At 38.9% G+C, this 19,926-nt stretch overlaps 1 protein-coding gene across 2 annotated transcripts; it reads right to left on the reverse strand.

Annotated features, from left to right (window-relative positions):
* Positions 1 to 2,102: 2,102 nt before the first annotated feature.
* LOC122061337 (ubiquitin-conjugating enzyme E2-17 kDa) lies at positions 2,103 to 18,881 on the reverse strand. 2 transcript variants are annotated; one of them, XM_042624569.1, is made up of 5 exons: positions 18,747 to 18,881; positions 18,536 to 18,614; positions 5,090 to 5,217; positions 3,988 to 4,092; positions 2,103 to 2,596 (listed from the first exon to the last, which is right to left on the reverse strand). In XM_042624569.1, the coding sequence occupies exons 2-5, from the start codon at positions 18,603 to 18,605 to the stop codon at positions 2,453 to 2,455; spliced, it is 447 nt and encodes a 148-aa protein (XP_042480503.1). In that variant the 5' UTR covers positions 18,606 to 18,614; positions 18,747 to 18,881; the 3' UTR covers positions 2,103 to 2,452. The 2 variants fall into 2 exon arrangements, with proteins under 2 accessions (XP_042480503.1, XP_042480504.1); XM_042624570.1 differs by having other exon boundaries at positions 18,536 to 18,659.
* Between the last annotated feature and the right edge of the window lie 1,045 nt (positions 18,882 to 19,926).

Below are 19,926 nucleotides of genomic sequence, written 5' to 3' on the forward strand. Positions count from 1 at the left end.
GTATCTTAAATGGTTAGGTGTATGATGCGTTTGATATCGATACCTAATACCATGGTTGGAGCAAAAGCTTCACCCAAGGTGAAAGAGGAATCCCTCAAATCCTCCACTATGACCATTGGCATCATAAGGTCACTAGGTAAAAAAGGTAATTTCAACTTCGTACAATAGGAAGGTTAGAATTAATGATGACATAAGAGTCGAATCATAAGGTCACATCACGAATATAAAAGGAAGTTTTTCTTCTGCACAAGTGCGAGACATATAGTCCGCCATTTTAATGGGATCGGTTTTCCTTCACCTATGGTGAAAAGAGTATCTCTTCAATCATAGGATCTAACACACCTGATCAAAGAAGGGTATTTCAAACCTTCGTCATTATTGGCGGAAAATGATGATAAGGCTCGCTATCCAATGACAGAAAATAATGATGAGACTTATTATTCCAGAAGTTTTAATCATAGCATCAAATCACCATGGAGGAAGAGATTCTCTTTTCTAACAAAAAGCTTTCAGCCCTTGAACAACACCATCAGGGTGGAGAGAGAGAGAGAGAGAGAGAGAGGTTTTCACCACTCGATCATAGAGCTCAAAAATCACTATAGATTTTTAAAACCTTCCCCAAAAACCCCTTACACAATAGGACACGTCGATTAGTACAAATGATCAAAGCTTATAAAATTTTCAGAGTTGGAGGTGGATGATGATGATGATATCAATGCAACTTCCAATATCTAACTAGCCCCGATGATGAGCTGGTTCTATTGGGCTATTAGAAATACGGCTGGGCCAAGTTTACTGCTCTGGGAAGGAATATTACTTGCAGTAGATGATGAGTAAATTTAATTATAAATTGCACAAGTGTGGTGGATGGAATCTTTATTTATTGGCCTTGGGCACTTTATGTAGCTGAAGTTCAACATTGAGAGAGAAGTGCATTCATTAGAACCGAGATCATCCTAGTGGGCAATTATTTTGGGCCAATAAAGAGACATGGTCCATCCCTCCCTATTTCTCTGCATCCATAGTGAAGAAAGAATATTTTCATTTATCCCCATGTGATCCTCTAATGTGATCCCCATGTGATCCTCTAATGTGATCGAAGAAAGGATATTCATAAAAAGCGATTTAATGATAGAAGTCGTCACATCATCATTGGTGAAGGAAAACTTAATCTAACAGGAAACGTGTGTAACTCACATTGGAAGCATATACTACTTTGATTTGCCTCTTTATTCCAGCTAGGTTATCGTAGCAAAAATTAAAATTAAAATTAAAATGAAAAGGCGAGGTATTGCTTGTTACAATTGGCACCACGATGAGAAGATTACAATTTGAATACAAAATCAAGACTTTGATGGCATTTACTCATTTAGGCACTCTGTACTAGAGTAATGAATCTTTGTGCTCTATTGCTCCAGAATTCCTTTAGCCGCAACTACCTTGTTTCCTGAAAGATTCCATGTGATCCAGCCATTTGAAACAAATCGAACCTCTGTTTTGTTTTCAGGATTGAAACAGATGATAAATTCTATTCCTTTCCAATATTTTGATCATTGGGATGATGAATTAATTCTCTTACTTTTTAAATGTTCGGAAAAATATGTGCTTTTTTTTTTTTTCCTTTTTTTTGAAGATGTAAATAATAATAAATAAAAAAACATTTCATTTGGTGAAGATGTAAAAATTTCCCGAAACACCTAATATAGGGGCCCAAACCGAAAATCAAAGGCAATACAGGTCTGGTTTGGAAAAGAGACTCCGGTTCAGGTTTCGATTTTTTCGGTCATATCTTGAACAAAACAAAAACCAAACCCAGAAAACCGAAATCGAGCCAATTGACACCCAGTTTGAGACGGGAACACCTGAGAAACTCTTCCCCCACCATCCACTGGCTTTGCTCATGGTCCTTGCACAAAACTCTTCCCTACTTCTTGCAAAGGGAAAAAGCTTTCTAAGAATAATAATCATGACCTAACCACAAAATCAAAAGCTATATCCCGAACTGAATTGATCATCAATTAATAAATTACCCACAGTTCTATTCATTTGCATGCAAACGGAACAGCCATAAAGCATGTCATAGGTTTGAAATTCAAGCCAAGTAAAACCCAAATTCCAATCATCTCCTGAATACCTCTTGGGTCATTATTTACATACCACCTTTGGGATCATTTACAGGGAATAAAGAGGATCAGTGACAGCCAGACAATATATTTAAGAAACAGGCAATTTCTTTTAGTCCAAAGATCAAATTCCCATACAAACAATTGGAAGTACCATTAGTTTTCTCAATGGAGGGCAAAGTTTGAACCTTTCTCTTTAGGTCTAGTAGTTTAGGAGTGAAGAGACACATCAAACTTCAGTCATACAGGAATACCGATAGACCAAAGCCACAGCACGAAATGAATGTAGCCCTTCACACCACCACCCACCCTCCCCAGACAAGCACCAACTAACCCATTGCATACTTCTGAGTCCAGCTCCTTGCAGTTGTCTCATACTTGCTCCTGTCTGTCTTGTACATGTGAGCAATCTCAGGCACCAAAGGGTCATCAGGGTTCGGATCCGTCAACAGGGAGCAGATCGAGAGCAACACCTGAAAATTAAAAACAAGGATCTTTCCAACCCTCTTAAGAAATATCTCACCGCATTTAACAAAATCACTGCAACTCCAAATTTCCAAGCATGAGCACTCTAAAATAGACAAGAATGTGTATTTCTTTATGATCAATCCACAACCCTAGAACAGAAACTATTAAAGGATTATCAAGCCAAGGTGTTTAAGATCCCATATCAATCATAAGGGTGACTGCTCCCACATCTGTTATGAAAGGCATTTGGTGTGGGCTGAGCCCTCAATTTATAACCTGGTTTATGGAGTTGAGCACTCCCAAGGTTTGTCCCAGTGGTATCCGAGCAGCCGATCCATCATCCCAATCCCCGCCAGGAAGAGACCCTAGGGCAGAGTGTGGCTGATACACAGTGGGCCGCTGTGGGCATCGGCTCAGAAGCAGTGTGGTATGATACAATCCCATATCTGTCATATAGGGGGGTTGATCCCACATCGGTTACAAAAGGGATTTGGCACTATTGATATCGTCTTCAGTGCCCTCACCTTAAATGCCTGTCATTGGGTTGAGGTCTCCCAAGGTTTGTATCAGAAGGAAAATTCCATACAACTGCCTCCACTAAGGATGCCACCAGTCTAGGGGTGGCAATGGGTAGGAGAACGTTACTTGACCTCTAACCCTTGCACTACAGTGTCTAAGGATTTTTTTTTTTTTTTTTTTTTTTTTGGGGGGTGGTTTGGGGGAAGGGGGGTGTGGGGTGTGGTTGGGGGGTTAAAACTGAGTAAGGATTTTCCCATCATATTACCTGGCAGGTGAACTGTTAAAGGCCCGTAAAGCATCACAGGAAGGGAATCATGGAAAGCACAATTCTTAAGACCTGGGACTTTGGCTGCTGGGAAAATGGGGTATGGAAAGATAAAGAGGGGATGTACGTCGCCTGGGCCTTGGATTAATATGTAAATATACACATGCACCAATACACTACTTGAGTTGCCTAATTACCCCCAACCTAGACAGAAATATGGGTTGACAGTGAGGTTAAGCGCTCCTTACCCTTACCCGACCTGTTTAGATAGGTGGTAAGAAATTCTAACCCTCCAAACAAAAAAGGGTAAGGTGGGGTACCCATTGCACTCCTACAGGCCCTATCCAGGTGACAATCAACCCTGTTCAAATAACCCCTTTCAGTATTTTGTTCTGTGATGGTCTGATAGCTTGTGGGCAAAGTTTGATTTTTGATGTGGGAATCAACATCTCGTCTTGCACATTCCATTCCATGTTTAATACTATATTCCTCATTCCATTCGATATATAATACTCAGGATATCAATTTATCCTCTCCTTTGTTGGTGAATTACTATAATTGATCAGCTATCAGAAACTGTATGAGTTAGGTATAGAAGTGACTGAGAAGAACCTTAGAAATGGTTAAGGCAGGGCTCCACTGCTCCTTCAAGATGTCAAGGCAAATGCTGCCATTGCTGTTGATATTTGGATGGAAAACCTTCGTCCTGAAAGCAACCTGTACAACCCATCCACTGTGAATACATATAGAGCTTGAATTCTATTTAGTTATTTTTTTCGTACAACTATTTCATCATACATAAAATATATAATAATTGGAAAAGGTTCTCCTGCCTAGAGAGGTATCCCTAGGTGCAGCTTAGTTGGTCCTCAAATTTTGCGGACAGCTTGTCTAAGTCACCTTTAACCTGTACTAGATTCCAACCCAAAAGAATTTTACCAAGTGAAACTATCAACAAATCAATTTTGGTCACTTTTTGGATGGCTAGAGTAACAGTTCTATACATGGTGGGCCATATGATACAGTTTGGCCCCAAATTTAATAAATGACCAATCCACATGATTCTTTACTCTCCAACAGTTTGAAACTACCTCATCAGCTCTCCCATCAATCTGACAGCTAAAATGCTAGGGATGAAAAAATTAACTAAATGGTGGACCATACATTTGACATTGGCTACCAAATTTGACAAAGTTCAGAGGGAGCTATATACCCAACGGTCAGATAGGTCCAGAGGAAGTGATACAGTGAATTGTCAGCAGAAAACTAAATTTAACCAACTCCATGCCCTTCCAAAGGTAACATGTCATATATCAGGAACTTCACAATGTGTTCATGCCATTGCTTATGGGATCAGGAATGGGAAGGAGATTGGTCCAATCAAATTCCAGTTTGGATGCTAATCCTCTGACAGGATGAACATTTTAATGCCAACACACAGAATTTCATAGGGGTCACCCAATTCTACCATCCAAAATCTTGTGTTGTGCAGAAGCAATTATATCCCAGAATGGCCATTCCTTGAAAGCATGGTTTGGACAAGTAACCATACTCATCCTTCCCCACCCCTACTCAAGTAAAACAATCTCTAATTAGTACGATACTCCTCCGTTTCTCTTTTTGTATTGTTCTTGCATCATAACCTATTAAAAAGAAAAGAATGTGAAACCACATTCTAAACATTCACATAGAGCAGTTAGAATTGGAGCAATACCTTGGGTGGTTTAAATGGATAATCAGGAGGAAAATGAATAGTTACTAAAAAGACACCCCCTGCATAAGGACTGTCCGGTGGACCCATGATGGTTGCTTGCCAATGAAACATGTCTTCTGCAACAGGGCCTGAAAGAAAAAGTAAATGCCCTCAGATAGATGAACAGATTCATCAATGTAACACAGGTGATTTGCCAGAATATTCCCAATTTTCTGGTGAAAATAAAGTATTGTTCAAGTTTACAACATAAGGTTTGTTGCTGCAAAAGATAAATGGTGGCGTATAAAGATATTTTCCCAGTTGCGAAAACAGGGAAGCTGTTCAAATATCACAAACTAAAGCTCACAATCTTGCACAATCAATCTATCAGAACCAAACACAAGTGATCTTCAATAAAGATATCAAACACATGTCGAATCTAAATATTTCAAAATGTGCATTGGGAGTCATGCATTACATGCTATAAATATATTGTCTTATATTCTTTCATTTTGTCCTTTATTTTTATTTTTTTAATTAACATAATTAAAGGGGAAAAGGCTTCCACAACGCCAGTATATGGATCACTTTTGCACACCCCCTCACATTTTACTGTTCATCCAGAACAGAATTATAAGATTTGAAAGGGAGAACCCTCAAATGCCCACATCAGAAAACAGGCAACGGAGGGAACCCTCTCCCATTATTTACATAGCTGTTTCACAGCATTCTCTTGAATCATTGATTATGACAGTGACCAAACACAATTGGTTTTCTTTCCATATTTCCCCATGGACTTTAAGTAGATACTTTTCTAAAAGCAGTCATACTGGCTATCTCCATTGTATTAAGTTCACCACAAATGCATCCCTTTCATTATGAACATGTTCTAGCTTGTTATTAGTAACCCCATTAATGTGATAGTTTCCTAGTACTAGAATGTGCAAGCGAATTTCATCAAATTAAACTGTACACCGGAAATAAATCGCATTGTTCAACTTTTATCTCATACTCATAACACAAGTTCTATATCTACTCCATTCTCCAATTCTACACACAAGCTATCGTAATTTAATCATTATGGTTCATGAGCACCATCAGCAATCAACATACACAATTCCAAACTAAAATGACTGGCAAAAAGACAGAACCAAATAAACTCATTTCTATCATAATCTTGTATTCAGCAACTGAATCTAACCAAGTTATGTAAGCTAAGTATGGGCTGTATGGCTACCCAACACCAAGGAAGCATCAACCAACTCCAATAATGCTCTACTATAGGTACTGATAACGGTATACAAAACAATCCCCAAAACTATGTAAATCCTCAAAACAGAAGCCAATCGACTAGGGTAGAATGAGGCTAAACCCAGCACATAAAATCCCAATCAAATCACCAATAAGTAGACAATACGTAGGACTCGAAATATCAACCAAACCAAGCCCTAATAACCCAATATAAATCCTCAAGTAATTGACTGAGAACTAGGACAGAATATTAATAACTGAGATCTAGGAATTTAGGTCAGAAACAGAGAATATAAATGAATTCACAAAAGGATCTTATAGAAGCCTTTCCCAAAAAATATAGTCTGAGTTCATGGTTGTACTCCAAAATCTGAACAATATTGATTTAGTCAAGAAACTGAGAGATTTCTTGTATTTCAGCAATCATGCCTCAAAAGGCAAAGCAAACTTTGGTCAATTGTCCTCTGGATTGGACCACCTGAATCCTCAAAAGACGGGCTTAAATGGTTCAAGGATCTGGACGATGTGGCAACTGGCAACAACACTGCCAAAAAAATTCTCCAAAATAGTAGCCACAGATCTTGTATGGCCTTCAACAAGCCTTCGAATGGGTCTCAGATAGAACACATGCCACTCAGAAAATAAGGAACAAGGAAAAAGAAAGAAGAAGAATCAATGGAAGGGGGAAGAAGAAGGGAGATAATGGTTGAGCCTCTCACCCTCTCATAGGTCTCTCACTCAACAGTATCTACAGCCATGGTTTGTAACAAACTCTTTTTTCATAACTAAAATTTGCAAAATAGAAAACACGTCCATGCGTGGACTCTTGGAGCCCAAGTAACTTGATTACAAGAAAATAGAAATCTATCAAAACAGAAACTCTAATCAATGAAAATAGAAAATAAATATTAGAGAAATCCTAAAATAGAAGCAAAAGAAGAAAAAAAATCTTATTGGAGTCCCACACAAGAAAAAATCTTATTGGAGTCACACACAAGATTCCCTTGGTCTTTCTCTCTCACGCAAACTTTAATTTCAAGACTTGATCTCTCCTTATTCTCCACGCAAGCTGGCCTATGGGACGCTTCAAGATCTTCAAAAAGATCTCTATCGCAAAGAAGTATTCTGGCTGTGACACTGTTCAAGAGAACAGTAACATGAATAGTGTTTTGGCCTTCTAGAAGTTCACATCCACAAGCAAGCTTTCTCCACGCTGGGCCCCACAAGATCTGATAAGAATCTGGAAATATTCTATCAATACGCTGCTCAGAATAGGCTGCTCTATAGGGGTAAAATAGAACCCAAACAGGCTGAAAAGATATCCCAAGATATGGGCCAGTAGTGAACCACCTTTGAAGCCCCAATTGAGGACTTGGTCTTCATCAACTCAACTCAGCATTTTCCCAACTAAATGAAGTCAGCCACATGGATCTTGTTTCACCATTCAATTTGGTTTAAAGACATGCTAATTGTCAACCCAAATCCATTCATATATTTTCTCACCACTTCTTTCCAAAGTCACTTTCGGTATAAGGTTTAAAGTATCAGTATTGGAAAGGTGATTTTAAGATACATATTGTATCAGAGAAGCGGAAGAAATGCTAAAGATAAGCACGGGAATGCTTCAAATACATGTGAAATACAGTTTTGAAGTGTAAAACACTGTAAATAAGTAATATCTGAATATAGCATGTATAAAGAGGAGAACCAAGTGCATTCAATTGATTGTGCATAAAGGATGAGGTTTCTTACATGTACTAATACAAAAGAAAAAAAAATGTCATTTTCAGTTTCGGGAAGATTTAGGGTTTGGATGCACATATCATCGCCCAAAAAAAACTAGTTTGATGCAATCATTCTGGTTGTTTTTCACTATGCCAGTGATCCAATGACACACTAAAAATCAATATCGAAGCACAAAATTCATAGTTTTAATAAAAAACTGTTCTCGCACAAATCTGGTTTGATCCTTGATTACATGTTGTTTAATTACCAAATGATGATCAAATCAATACTACTAGAGTCGTTTTTGCTAGTGAAAAAGCAAGAGTTGAGTTTGCCAAAACAAAATTGAGTAGGATACCTTATAGGAGCTCTTAGTAAATATTTTAAAATCACTGATCGTGTTATATAATTTATAAGAGATGTATTGAGCACATCAATAAATATCAACAATATCGGATTACAGCCTTGGATCGGTCCAAACTCGTATGGGTATCCAGATGAAGATGAACCAGATCAAATTTGGGATCAAAGCATTAGGGCCTTCTAGGATTTTATCTACTTCTATTCTAGGAACATTTGTAATATTTTATTTTGATAGTTATTAGGCTAAGCAGGGAATTACCGATTTGAATTTTCTTGTGTTTCTATTTTGTGGTAGATTAGATCTAAGTAATTAGCAGGCTTTATTTGATTTCCGTTTCAGACTTAAACTAGGACGTTTTAATTTGGTTTTCCTATAAATAGGCTCGTTGGGCTAGGTTTTGAAGAATGAAGTTCATTGAGTTGTTTTGTGTCGGATGGGCTCTCTCTCCAGAGCAATCGGTTACTGGTCCTATTCTGCCCATGTTCTATTTTATTTAGTTGTCTTCTTACCAAACAGCAAGAGACTTGATCAAACCCTCTCATGATCCGTTCTTTGAGTTGGAAATTTGGGGGGTTGCTTCTCCTACCCTGGGCGACCAAACCCTTGAGCTTCCTCACCATAAACTATCCCTACTGTGAGAAATCAAGCCTTCAAATCAGGTTGGTTCAAGATAACCCCCCCCCCATTTGTTGCAGTCACTCATTATTAGCATACTACCCAAGTACCGGATCTGTCATTCAGTGCTTCTAGGAGCTCCTGATGCTACGAACCTACGCCTGAAATCTCCAATTGAACAGATCAACCGTGAGGGAGTTATGCCCTACGAAACCAGCAAAGTTTTCCGTCGCCTTCTGGGATTCTGTCCAGGGCTGAAGAAGACCCCCTCGAATCTGGTTTCCTCTTCACTTTATGTTTGTTTTCTTCTCTTTAGGTTTCCATTAACACCCTTCACTTCTGTTATTATCTAAGTGCATCCTAAAATTATACACTCTTCCAAGATTACCCCGTCCCAAGTACAGCCCAACTCTACTCACATGTGGCTCCCTCTTTCATTCACTTGAGTTCAATTAATTACAAGTCTGCCACCCATCTTTGGAAACTTCGAATTAATAACAGAACAGCCATTATCCTTTGTAATTTGGTTAATGCACTTTTGAATGGGTCCATAAGCGATCCGATTCCGACTTTGGAACCCAGATCAGTATCACCCGATACCATCAATACTTTTTTTAAGTATAATACAATACAAATCAGTTAGTGTCGGAAGATATGTTAGGATACTTAAAACCTTGGATATATCCATGGTCTTTTAACTCATCTAATATACATCATATCACTCCTTAACAATCAAAACTCAGTATTGTGTATTGGCTTCAATAATTTTTGAGCCATCCATCTATGAGAAGATGTCACTTGTATAAACTAGTCATTGTGGTGGAGGGCTGGTTAAGGAAGAGGGGGGGAGTCCAAGCAAAAACTCTGAGTTGCAGGGGAAGAGGAAACACACATTCACACACTCACATAGGGCAACCCAATCAAGGTTGCTATTTCAATTGTCTTTCAACGTTGGTTGGATACATGCAATAATTTTTAGAAAAAACAAATAAGAATCCTAACTAGACTTAAGAGTTAAGACAGAAAATAACTTCCAATCCAACTCTATCTCCTATGTATCCTACCCAAAGCAAATAAATGACATAAAAATTAACTGAACTACTTCCAACCCTTATTAGACCAAAAAGCCAAGTTGGACCGTTCCATTTGGGTTTGGGTTTCAAAACCGGTCATGCTGGTCTAACTAGCCAAGTGATACTGCGTCAATTCTCCTCTTCTGAAAAAAGCTCCACTGCATCAAGTTTGGAGAAGGACATAGGAGGCCATCTGAGTCAACAAGCTAGAGGAGGAACAATCCCAAAACCTTCTTAAGCTTAAATTCCAGGAGATCTTTAGAAGGAAGAAATATCATTGCTTTGTTGTTGTGCTTGAAAGAGTCGCATACCCACAATGTTGTACCATCTTATCAAACAGCCACAATCGACCAAGAAGAATATGACAGACCTTCATAAGGAGAACATCTGATGGGGGCATCAGCCGAGGTTTCCGAGTCTATCAGAGACAGCGACGCAAAGACCAGCCCAGCACTGGTTCTATCTGGTTGGAAGATTGAGGATCACCATGAGAGTAACAACTTTCCATGGAAAAAGTATTTGTTCAGTTCTGAATTCGACAACTATACCTGGGCCCCACCAGGAAAGCCAACGCAAGAGGCTGCCAAATCGTGATTTCAGCTCTTATTCCTTTTTTTTTTTCAAAACAAACTTGCACCTTTTATCTTACTATTTCCTAAGTTAGTAAATTAGATTAGGACCGATTTATTTACTTTCCTAATTTATTGGATTTGATTAGGGATTCTATTTGTTAGTAAATTAGAATACCACTCTTAATTTTATTGGTTTTCTATTTTATTGGGGATGACTAGAATTATTTTCCTTTTAGTTTATATTGATTTGCAAGGCCTAGGGCCAATTTTTCACAGCGCTAAGGTAAGACCACCCCACCCCATTCTTTCTCCAAGCTTCTCTTCACTCATCTCTTTCACTTTGTCTCTTATATTCCTGCCCAAATAACTGAAACAGCATGATCCCCATCCACCCCCCTCTTCAACGATTTCTGTCCTCACCCCTTTTATTTTCCCTTGACTTAAACATTGATTAATGGTATCTCTAGTTAATCAATTTTCTCTATATTGGACATTGCTGTCCGGTTATTAGTGGCTGATTGCGGACTGGTATGGTATTCACAACTACAGAATATTGAAAGGCATGCATTCCATTTGATACTCTGATGTTCATGTTCCCACCCCCATATCCCCATTGATGTCTTGTTGAGTCGATGTGCTTCGTTGTGGTTTCTTTTATAGGTATTATTATATTTTTAATCTTTATGTTTATCACGTATGTTGCTACTCCCCCCATTCTCAGCCCAATCCTAAACATTAAACCGTCCAAGTTTAATTTACTAGTCAGTCCTTGTAGGAACCCTAGCCTCTAGGTAATCCTCTACATCAACATCAAGTTCTACTGTATCCTCGAATCCACCAACAGAGTCAGTGAGCAAAAATTTATCAGTAATTTTGAGGTAAGTGTTGTTCAACCACACAACTTTGAAAGGATTTGGATGTGGCTCTGTTTGCAATTTCAACTTTGAAAGGATTTGGATGTGGCTCTGTTTGCAATTTCAGCTTACAAACGGTGTCTTACCTTTATCGATCACCATGCTACATAATTGGTCATTGCACTTCACGTGAATATTGAAGGTTCTATTACTATGCCAATCTCCATCCTCAATGACCTCATGAGTGGTCAAAACAGGACGAAGAGCATAACAAGGGTATCACTCCACATTAGTGTCATTGTATTGACTTCACACGGCTTGTACACTATCTCCAAATCCTGTCTCAAAACCGAGGTGCTCTTTTGGAACATAAGGTATAAAAGAATCCTTATCAATATAAGCTACCAAACGGTTGGGATACTGTGCAATAATATGTTTGTACCCCTTGCACGTAAGACAATAAATGGTAGCGTTTCACATCACAGGAGGTCTACCAGAACCATAGTAAGTTCGGAAACAGCAATAAAACGGGTACGAATACATACAACAATTAAAAGGATATTAGACGGCAATAATACTTCTAAAAAATCCGGCATAATAAAACGCATACAAATCAATATTCAAGGTAAAGCAATGTTGAATAGAAAAAATATTCCTACACAGCCACATAAAGAAAAAGATTCCAAAGGAATACGAATCAACCCAAATGATTTGAAAAAATGTATTGATGCATAGGTTCCTTCACCTGTGGCCATCTATAATAGCGTTAGAATTTAGAAGTAATTTTTATCAGTAAATTATTAAAAAAGAAGAGAAGGATTGATGCGGAACTGGGGTCGGAAAACCCTGTTTGGTTTGCTTATGAACCCACCCAAGAATGCAATAACCAAATATCAAAGAATAATATCAGTTTTGTAAATAAATTGAAGTTTCAAAAGGTGGCAAATTTGTAATTATGAAAGCAAGCCACACCTTTTAAAATATGACAGGAGGGCTGGGTCTAATCATGAAGTTATTCTTAAAGTGAGGATGAATTCTGTAAGGAGACATAAAAGAGGCTAAAAGAGGAACTAAACATTAGTAAAGGGCAAACATGTAAATTCAGCAAGTGGTTTGTTTGCAAATAAGAAGGCTCTTCTTCTTCAACCTTAGGTCACGATAGAGAACAAAACCAGCAGGTAGCAGCAATCTTCAAGTCGACCCAGCTCCTCAAGCAAGGTCACCCATCTCATGGAAGATCACGTGCAGGTTCGTGTAATCTCCAGTGATATCGAATCCAAACCTCACAGATGTCAAACAGCGAGCTTTGATCAAGTACTCAAGTTCTGAAACTTCTCCAGGCAATAAGCAGAGACCAGATCTGTAAGTCAGTCGATTCATACAGCAAGAGGAGTTCCGGGAAGTGATACTCCAGGGTTTGGTCGCCCATCAGCAGAAAACCCGCAACCAAAGTCTCAGCCCCAACAGATCAAAGATGAGGGAGATCGATCCACTTGATGGGGCTGCAACTGTGGCCCAGAAACAGAGGTTCAACAGAAATGGAAAATAAAGGTAAGAAGGAGAAGAAGAAGAAGAGCTGAGATAACACAAGGGCCAGCAGCTCACAGCCACACCCACCAGGGCATAAACTCCACTAAATTTCTTTCAATTCCAAAAGCTAATCACCAGAATCGTTTTACAGCAATTAAAGAAAAACTCACTATATAAATTGGAAACCAATTAAAAGATAGAAACTACTCTAAAATAGAAACTAGCTAATTCCAAAGGAAACCCCTATGTGTCGTACTTCTAAAACAAAAGGAATCGAATATACTAAGATTGCTTCCCTAATTATCAACTGCCAATCCTTGCCAGACCAGAAACCCGGTTTGGGTTCGTTGTGTCTTGGCTTAGCCACTTTGGCTTAGCCGCTTAGGCCTCCATAGTGGGTCGGTTCAATCCAGCCAAACCAAGCATCTGCATCAGGGATTTTCTTGTCCTTATCAATCAAGGTTTCAACAGGCTTCTTCTTTCTCTAGCAGTGGTTTCTGTTTTCATCTACAAGCTTCCTCTCTCGCTCCATCTCCATAGCGAGTTGTGACTCTACCCTCTTCTACTGAAAGATTCCAATGCCCCAAACTCAGATTTATTGATTTGGTTCTTAGTCCTTCAGTTCGCTGGTCTGATAAAAGTAGGCGCAAACCCTAGATTTTTTTATTTCTTTTTGGTAGAAACCATTGACTCAGACCCTAAATTTCTCTCTGCAACTGACAAGGGAAAAACATGGTGAATTTTGCCAATAAATTGGCTTGCTTTCGAGCAATTACAGGACTTCATGATTCTTATTTGTGCACGGAGATACCTGTTGCTCATGGTTTAGGATCTTGAACTCGCCATCTCTGCCTTCATCACCTCGACTTCAGTGCCAAACCCTCAACACAAGTCTTTTTTTTTTTTCTCTCTATTTCTATTGTCTCGAATGTTATCTTTACCACCAATGAAACACAAGAAGGGATCCGAAAGGAAGGAAGATTGGAGAGGGACGAGGAAGGAGAAGGCAAACCAAGAGTTTTTTCACCGTAATATACGTAATACGTGAATTATACGTGGGAATTCGATTCTGCATAAAAAAATGTGTTTTTCCATATCGATGAACAAATCCAAGGAATAAGTATTTTTTATTGATGTGTACGAATACATCTATAATACGTGCATTTACTAACCACGGCCGGAACCATGCCTAGACAGAAAATCTGGTTAGTTAGATCGTGAAGATGCCATAGATGAGCCAGTAGCTTGTGGTTTGCTGAATGACTTTTCCTGGGGAGAGACTAATGTTGATTAGAACAATCACCCTAGGAAAAGTATCTGTAAAAGTCCTTCGACTGTATAGTTGTTGCTTTAAACTATTTTCTATCTAATATGCCACTTGTACAACATCCTCCACTATAGGTAGTCGATTGGATGCTAGTGCAACACTGATTTGAGGTTGCAAATCATTGTGGAACTGTGCCACCAATAATAAAACCTAGTGACATACTCCTCAATTGTTATGTCTTCCTATTTCAACTATGCAAACCCGAAATGCATATGCTGGTTGTGGTCGGTAGGCAAGAATATCCAATTCATGGCTTCACTCATCTCATCCCAAGTAGTGATTAACCCAATGCCTTGAGTATGAGTCTATTATCGGTGCTTAATCCACCAGACTCAAGTCATGCCTTTCAACTTATTTTCCACAAATTATGTCTTTCTGGCCTTCTTCAACCTGTACCATCTGAGAAAGATATCCAAACTCTAAGCCCAACAAAGGTACTACTCTGGGTTGCTATCACCATGAATTTAAACGAGATAGAGAGAGAGAGAGAGAGAGAGCAACCCAATGCATGAGGCTCCCACTACTGCAGGGGCAAATGTACGCAACCTTACCTCTTGCTTCGCAAGAGAGGCTATTTCCAAGGCTTGAACCTGTGACCAATATGTTGCAATAGTGCAACTTAACCATTGCGCCACAAGCTCGCCCACTTTCTATCACCATGAATTGTCGGTGCTTAATCCACCAAACTCAAGTTGTGGATGTGGTGTAACATGAGACGGACCCTGCAGGATGTTGAAAGAATCCCTATATTGCATGGGACACTTTCCTTTATCAAAATCCACCAGTGGCAGTCTGTCAATAGAAGCTTGCATGGATGTCATCATAGTATGAATGGAACTAATTGCCATAAGGGTATCGATAAGTTCAATGAGGGTGTTAATTTTTGTATTGGTCCCACCTTTGACAGGAGTTGAGCTGTCGGAGAATCTCACTATTGTCCACCATGGTGCACTACGGTGGGTGACAACAGGGATATATATAAGGGGGGCGACTGGAAAAATAAAATAGGACTTAAAAGGAATAAAAATAAAAGGGATAATGTAGAATCATCGCTAAACCGGATTGACCATTCTAGCAATCTAGACCGAGACAAACCGGCTTCAATTGATCTTTGGTATCTAGTAGGATTTTTGGAGGATTTATGTATTTTGGGAATAATATTGTTATCTTTCTTTTATTTGGGTAAATGATTAGCAGTGATCTTTTATTTCTTTTATTCTTGATTGGGTAGATTAGGGTAGGATATTATTGTGTTTCTAATTCGATTAGTCTAGGTTTTAGGAAATAATTAAGAAATGAAGAATTATTTCTATTTCAGTCTTAAACTTTGATTAGGATTTTTTTTTTAATTATAAATAGGCATGTAACCCAAGTCATTGGGCAAGAGTTGATGAATGAATTGTTGATTTGTTTATGATGTCGGATGGGTGCATTATAATAGTTGTGTGCCTTCTTCACCCCCCTCCCCCTCCCCCTCCCCCTCCCCCGATCAATCTCTCTTCTTCTTCTTCTTATTTTCAGGTTCTCTTTTCCTTCGGTTATGGGCGTTTACTAACAGGTTCAGGAAAGCTTCTTCAGATCATCAACAGAGGTCGATTGGACCTGATATTGGAATCAGAGGTTCCTTTCCTTTCCTTGGGGAGATTCATACTCTAGGTTCCCACTCCCCAGTTCCTTCTAACCAGTGAGCAATAAACCTGCCACCAGATTCAAATCCGAGTATTTCCACCTGACCAAGTTGTAGAAATAGAAGCTATTTATTCCTTTGATCTAGGGGTCCTGCAATTAATCTTACTCAAGGGGTTCATGGTTGCAAATCTACATCCGAAATCTCAGGTTGAACTGAGTACCACTGAGAGAGTTCGCACCTTTGTTTCAAGGCTGGTTCCATGCGTGTGGGTTGTGTCGTAAGGTTGAAGATGAAGCCCTTTTCACGATTCAACTTCCATCTAATTAGTTTTCCCCATAATACCCTTTATTCATTTAAGACCTCATGTCCTTATTTTGATATAAATTCCAAGAATACCCTTTTCTCTATGAAAAGATTTATTCCCTCAAGTGGTTATTCCTATTGTGAGTTTCCATTAATTACAGTTCTGCCATTCAGACTTCAAACTTTGATTTTATTACAAATCTGCCATTGATTCTTGCAATTGATTTATCAAATTTTCAGATGGGCCCATAAGTGATCGATTTCGGAACCTGGATCTGCATCAGGGGGTGGTTACTATTGAAAGTAGAGGACACTACATAAAAGATAAAAGAGGGAAATTGGGGGTATTTTGAAAGTCGTACCAAGAGGGCCAATGGGCCATTAGGGCCAAGTCACACAAGGGGGGAAGGTATTAGGATTAATCAAACAAGAAGTTTGGGTTATTATGCAGACAAAGGTCACCTTCAACCTTTGTCTGGTGAAACTCGAACTCAACCAGCAAGGAAGGCATCTTCGACCTCTGAAGAGGGAAAACAATAGCATTCAACTTTTGGAGAGAGAAACAATGACGGACTCTGCTTGTGTTCAACAAGGCACTTTCAACTCCCAAAATTTTATACGCCAATGTAAGAATTGAAGTTACAACTAGCTCTCTCTCTCTCTCTCTCTGATAGGGTGACCAATCAACTTTGGGTACATGCAATTATTATTTATTATATATAGGAAAACAAACAAGACTCCTAACTAGACTCTAAAACTGAAAAGAACTTGCAATCAAACTCTATATCCTAGTCCTACGTATCCTACTCAAAGAAAATAAAAGACAGAAAAATTAACTGAACTACTTCCAACCCTTATTAGATCAAGAATCCAAGTTTGACCCTTTCTGTCGGGTTTGGGTTTCCAAAGCCGGTCATGCTAGTCCAACCAATCAAGTGCTATTGTATCACATTGGTGGAGAAAAGGTTTCAAATGACATTGAAACTTCATATTTTCTTAACACATAAGAGCCGCCTATTTTTTCATTATCTTTCTTTGATTTTGATTCCAAGTCTAGAAAAAGATAAATTTAGATCTTATCTACATAATATATGATATATATATATATATATATAAGTTCGCAACTTGGCTTCCAAGTAAGTAGAGAAATATTTGAAATGCATTTTTGTTTTGCTTTGACCCGTGGAAAAGATATACTATGGAGTATTCACCTGAAGGAAATAAAACTATTTTGAAAATTACAAGTTGAAGCTGTCTCCAATGGGTCAACAAATATGTAGGATGTAGAGGCACATGATTGAAATAATAGAAATACATAGAGGGGAAGCAAGAAACCCCCCCCCCCAAAAGAGAAAGCTATATGAATGCCATACGATATAAAAACTGATAATAAATACAACTACATAAAATAGTCATCAAGGAAATTTTTCCCTTAATTTCACCATTTCCTAAGATTTAGCAATATCCATCGATGGAACCTAATATGAACTCTAATATTTATATTTGATGAAAATAGTGAATCCCTTGTTATGGAAAGATCCACAACTCTATTATAGTAACTAACCTCGTTAAAAAAGAAATATATAAGTGCAGATATGCCTTGAAACAGTAAGGGTACAGACCAATAGGATGATCCCCTAAACGGAAATTTAAGGTTATAAATCAAATCCATCTAATGCAATAGTTTTTTTTTCCCCCCATAAAAAGTGGTAGACATGCAGCAACAATGTTCCATCAAAACTTTAATTACTGCTAACCACCAGGATGCACCAGAGCAACGAATTAAACCGTCAAGAAGAGGAATTGCACTCTAATAACCGAAAGCTTCCAAACCCATGGACAAAAATGGGGTTTACTTATTTTCATATAGTAGGAAATTCTATGCTAGCTTTTCAAGCACCCCCTACCAAAAAACCACAAACTATCAAGTACAAGTATCGCCGCTAATTGATTCCTATATAAATCGGCTGAATTACAACCAAAAAAAAAAATACATCAAACAAGCGATACACTCAATTTAATAAAGTATTTAAATTGACTTACCAAAATCCACCATCAGCATGAGTTGCTAAGCTCAATAATTACAAACAACAACATCATCATCATCATACAATAATAACGACGAACATAACAACGATAACGATAAAAGCAGCAACCAGGATATCGACAACACACAAATCCAACAAAACGACTACAGATCAAGCTCCCGACCAAGGACTATACCTGCGCTGCAAGATGTAGGAGGATCTTTTTGGAGATCCTTGAGTTCTTTCAAGATCCGCTTGGAAGCCATCGCGAAACCCTAGATCGTCTCAGATGGAAGGGAGATGAGGATAGAAAAATGTCTCTGAGCAAGAAAAGAAGCAAAGAAGAAGATGGAAACAACACGAAATAGAGAGAGAAAGATCAAAAGCGTTTTTGAGTTGAGTATTACCTGCAAAATTCGATCCTCCTCCCTTCCCCTTTTTCTGTTTTTTTCAGATTCTGGAATTGGAGAAACCGTAGATCGTAGGAATTATTGGTATTTATAATCAGCTCTGCTATGAGTGCTTTCACAACACCCGTCGACCGACCCCTCATTGGCCATGATTTTCTGTGGGTCCTACATTTAAAAATTAAAAATGAAATTTTAAACCGGTTCACCCAGCGTGTTCCATCCAAGTAGGGGTGTCAATTCTTAAACTGAACCAGTAAAACCGGCCAAACCAGACCGAACCAAACCAAAGCCTTATTGGGTCAGTTCGGTTTGGAGTATTGCAACCCCAAAACCAAATCGAACCGCACCAGAAACCGGATGAACCCGAAACCAAACCGAAATCGGCTCAAAACCCGGACCGAAACTGAAACCAAATCGGTAAGAAACCGAAACACTCCAAAATTCATTAAAAAAATCAAAATTTGCATAGTTTTGTAAACATTTGTATGAAAAGTCGAATCCAAACTGGACCAAAAACCAAAACCAACCCGGTTACAAATCGATTTAAGAAATCGAAGACAAACCGAAACCAAACCTGTCACGCCCCGTTCACACATAACCGGGCCAGTGACCGGGTTAACACCGGTTAACCCAAACCTACCAGGATCATCTGATACAGTATTCCACCACAGCATACACACAACTAACAAAAGCTTGTCAGTTCAGCGGAAGACTTGGTTTACCTGTGAATATTCTCGTAATACTTGATACCCGAATTGTGATACAATAGTTATATACATGTGGGCCCGAAGGCATGATATTTACATAATAAGAGTACAATTCACATATCAAGTACATAAAAGAAATCATCAAAAATCAGAGTATACAGCTCGGCTCGGTATCAGAACTTAGAGCTCAGCTCGGTATCAAAGGTTGAGCCCAGCTCGGCTTCACAAGGTAGAGCTCGGCTCGGCATCATAAGTGGAGCTCAGCTTGGCATCAGAACTGCGGTCCCGTAGCACAACTCTCGCACGAGCAATCAGTGCCGTGCCCTAACTCCTCAGGGGCCCACCAGTCCTCTTCAAGGAACTCGACTGTGGGACCCGCCCCGTGCTCTCCATATGGATGACCTGCAAAATCATCTAAAAGATGTGCACACGTGGGATGAGCTCACTAGCTCAATAAGTGGAAAGATGGA

The sequence above is a fragment of the Macadamia integrifolia genome, chromosome 14 (assembly GCF_013358625.1).
Source record: "Macadamia integrifolia cultivar HAES 741 chromosome 14, SCU_Mint_v3, whole genome shotgun sequence".
Taxonomy (NCBI): domain Eukaryota; kingdom Viridiplantae; phylum Streptophyta; class Magnoliopsida; order Proteales; family Proteaceae; genus Macadamia; species Macadamia integrifolia.

What these genes read in the sequence shown, in the direction of transcription:
- LOC122061337 (XM_042624569.1), bottom strand. Translation starts at nt 18,605, where the DNA reads ATGGCTTCCAAGCGGATCTTGAAAGAACTCAAGGATCTCCAAAAAGAT. An exon ending in ATCCATTTAAACCACCCAAG is followed by an intron (nt 4,093 to 5,089) that starts GTATTGCTCCAA and finishes TGGGTTGTACAG; the next exon opens with GTTGCTTTCAGGACGAAGGT. An exon ending in CTGCCTTAACCATTTCTAAG is followed by an intron (nt 2,597 to 3,987) that starts GTTCTTCTCAGT and finishes TTTAATTTTCAG; the next exon opens with GTGTTGCTCTCGATCTGCTC.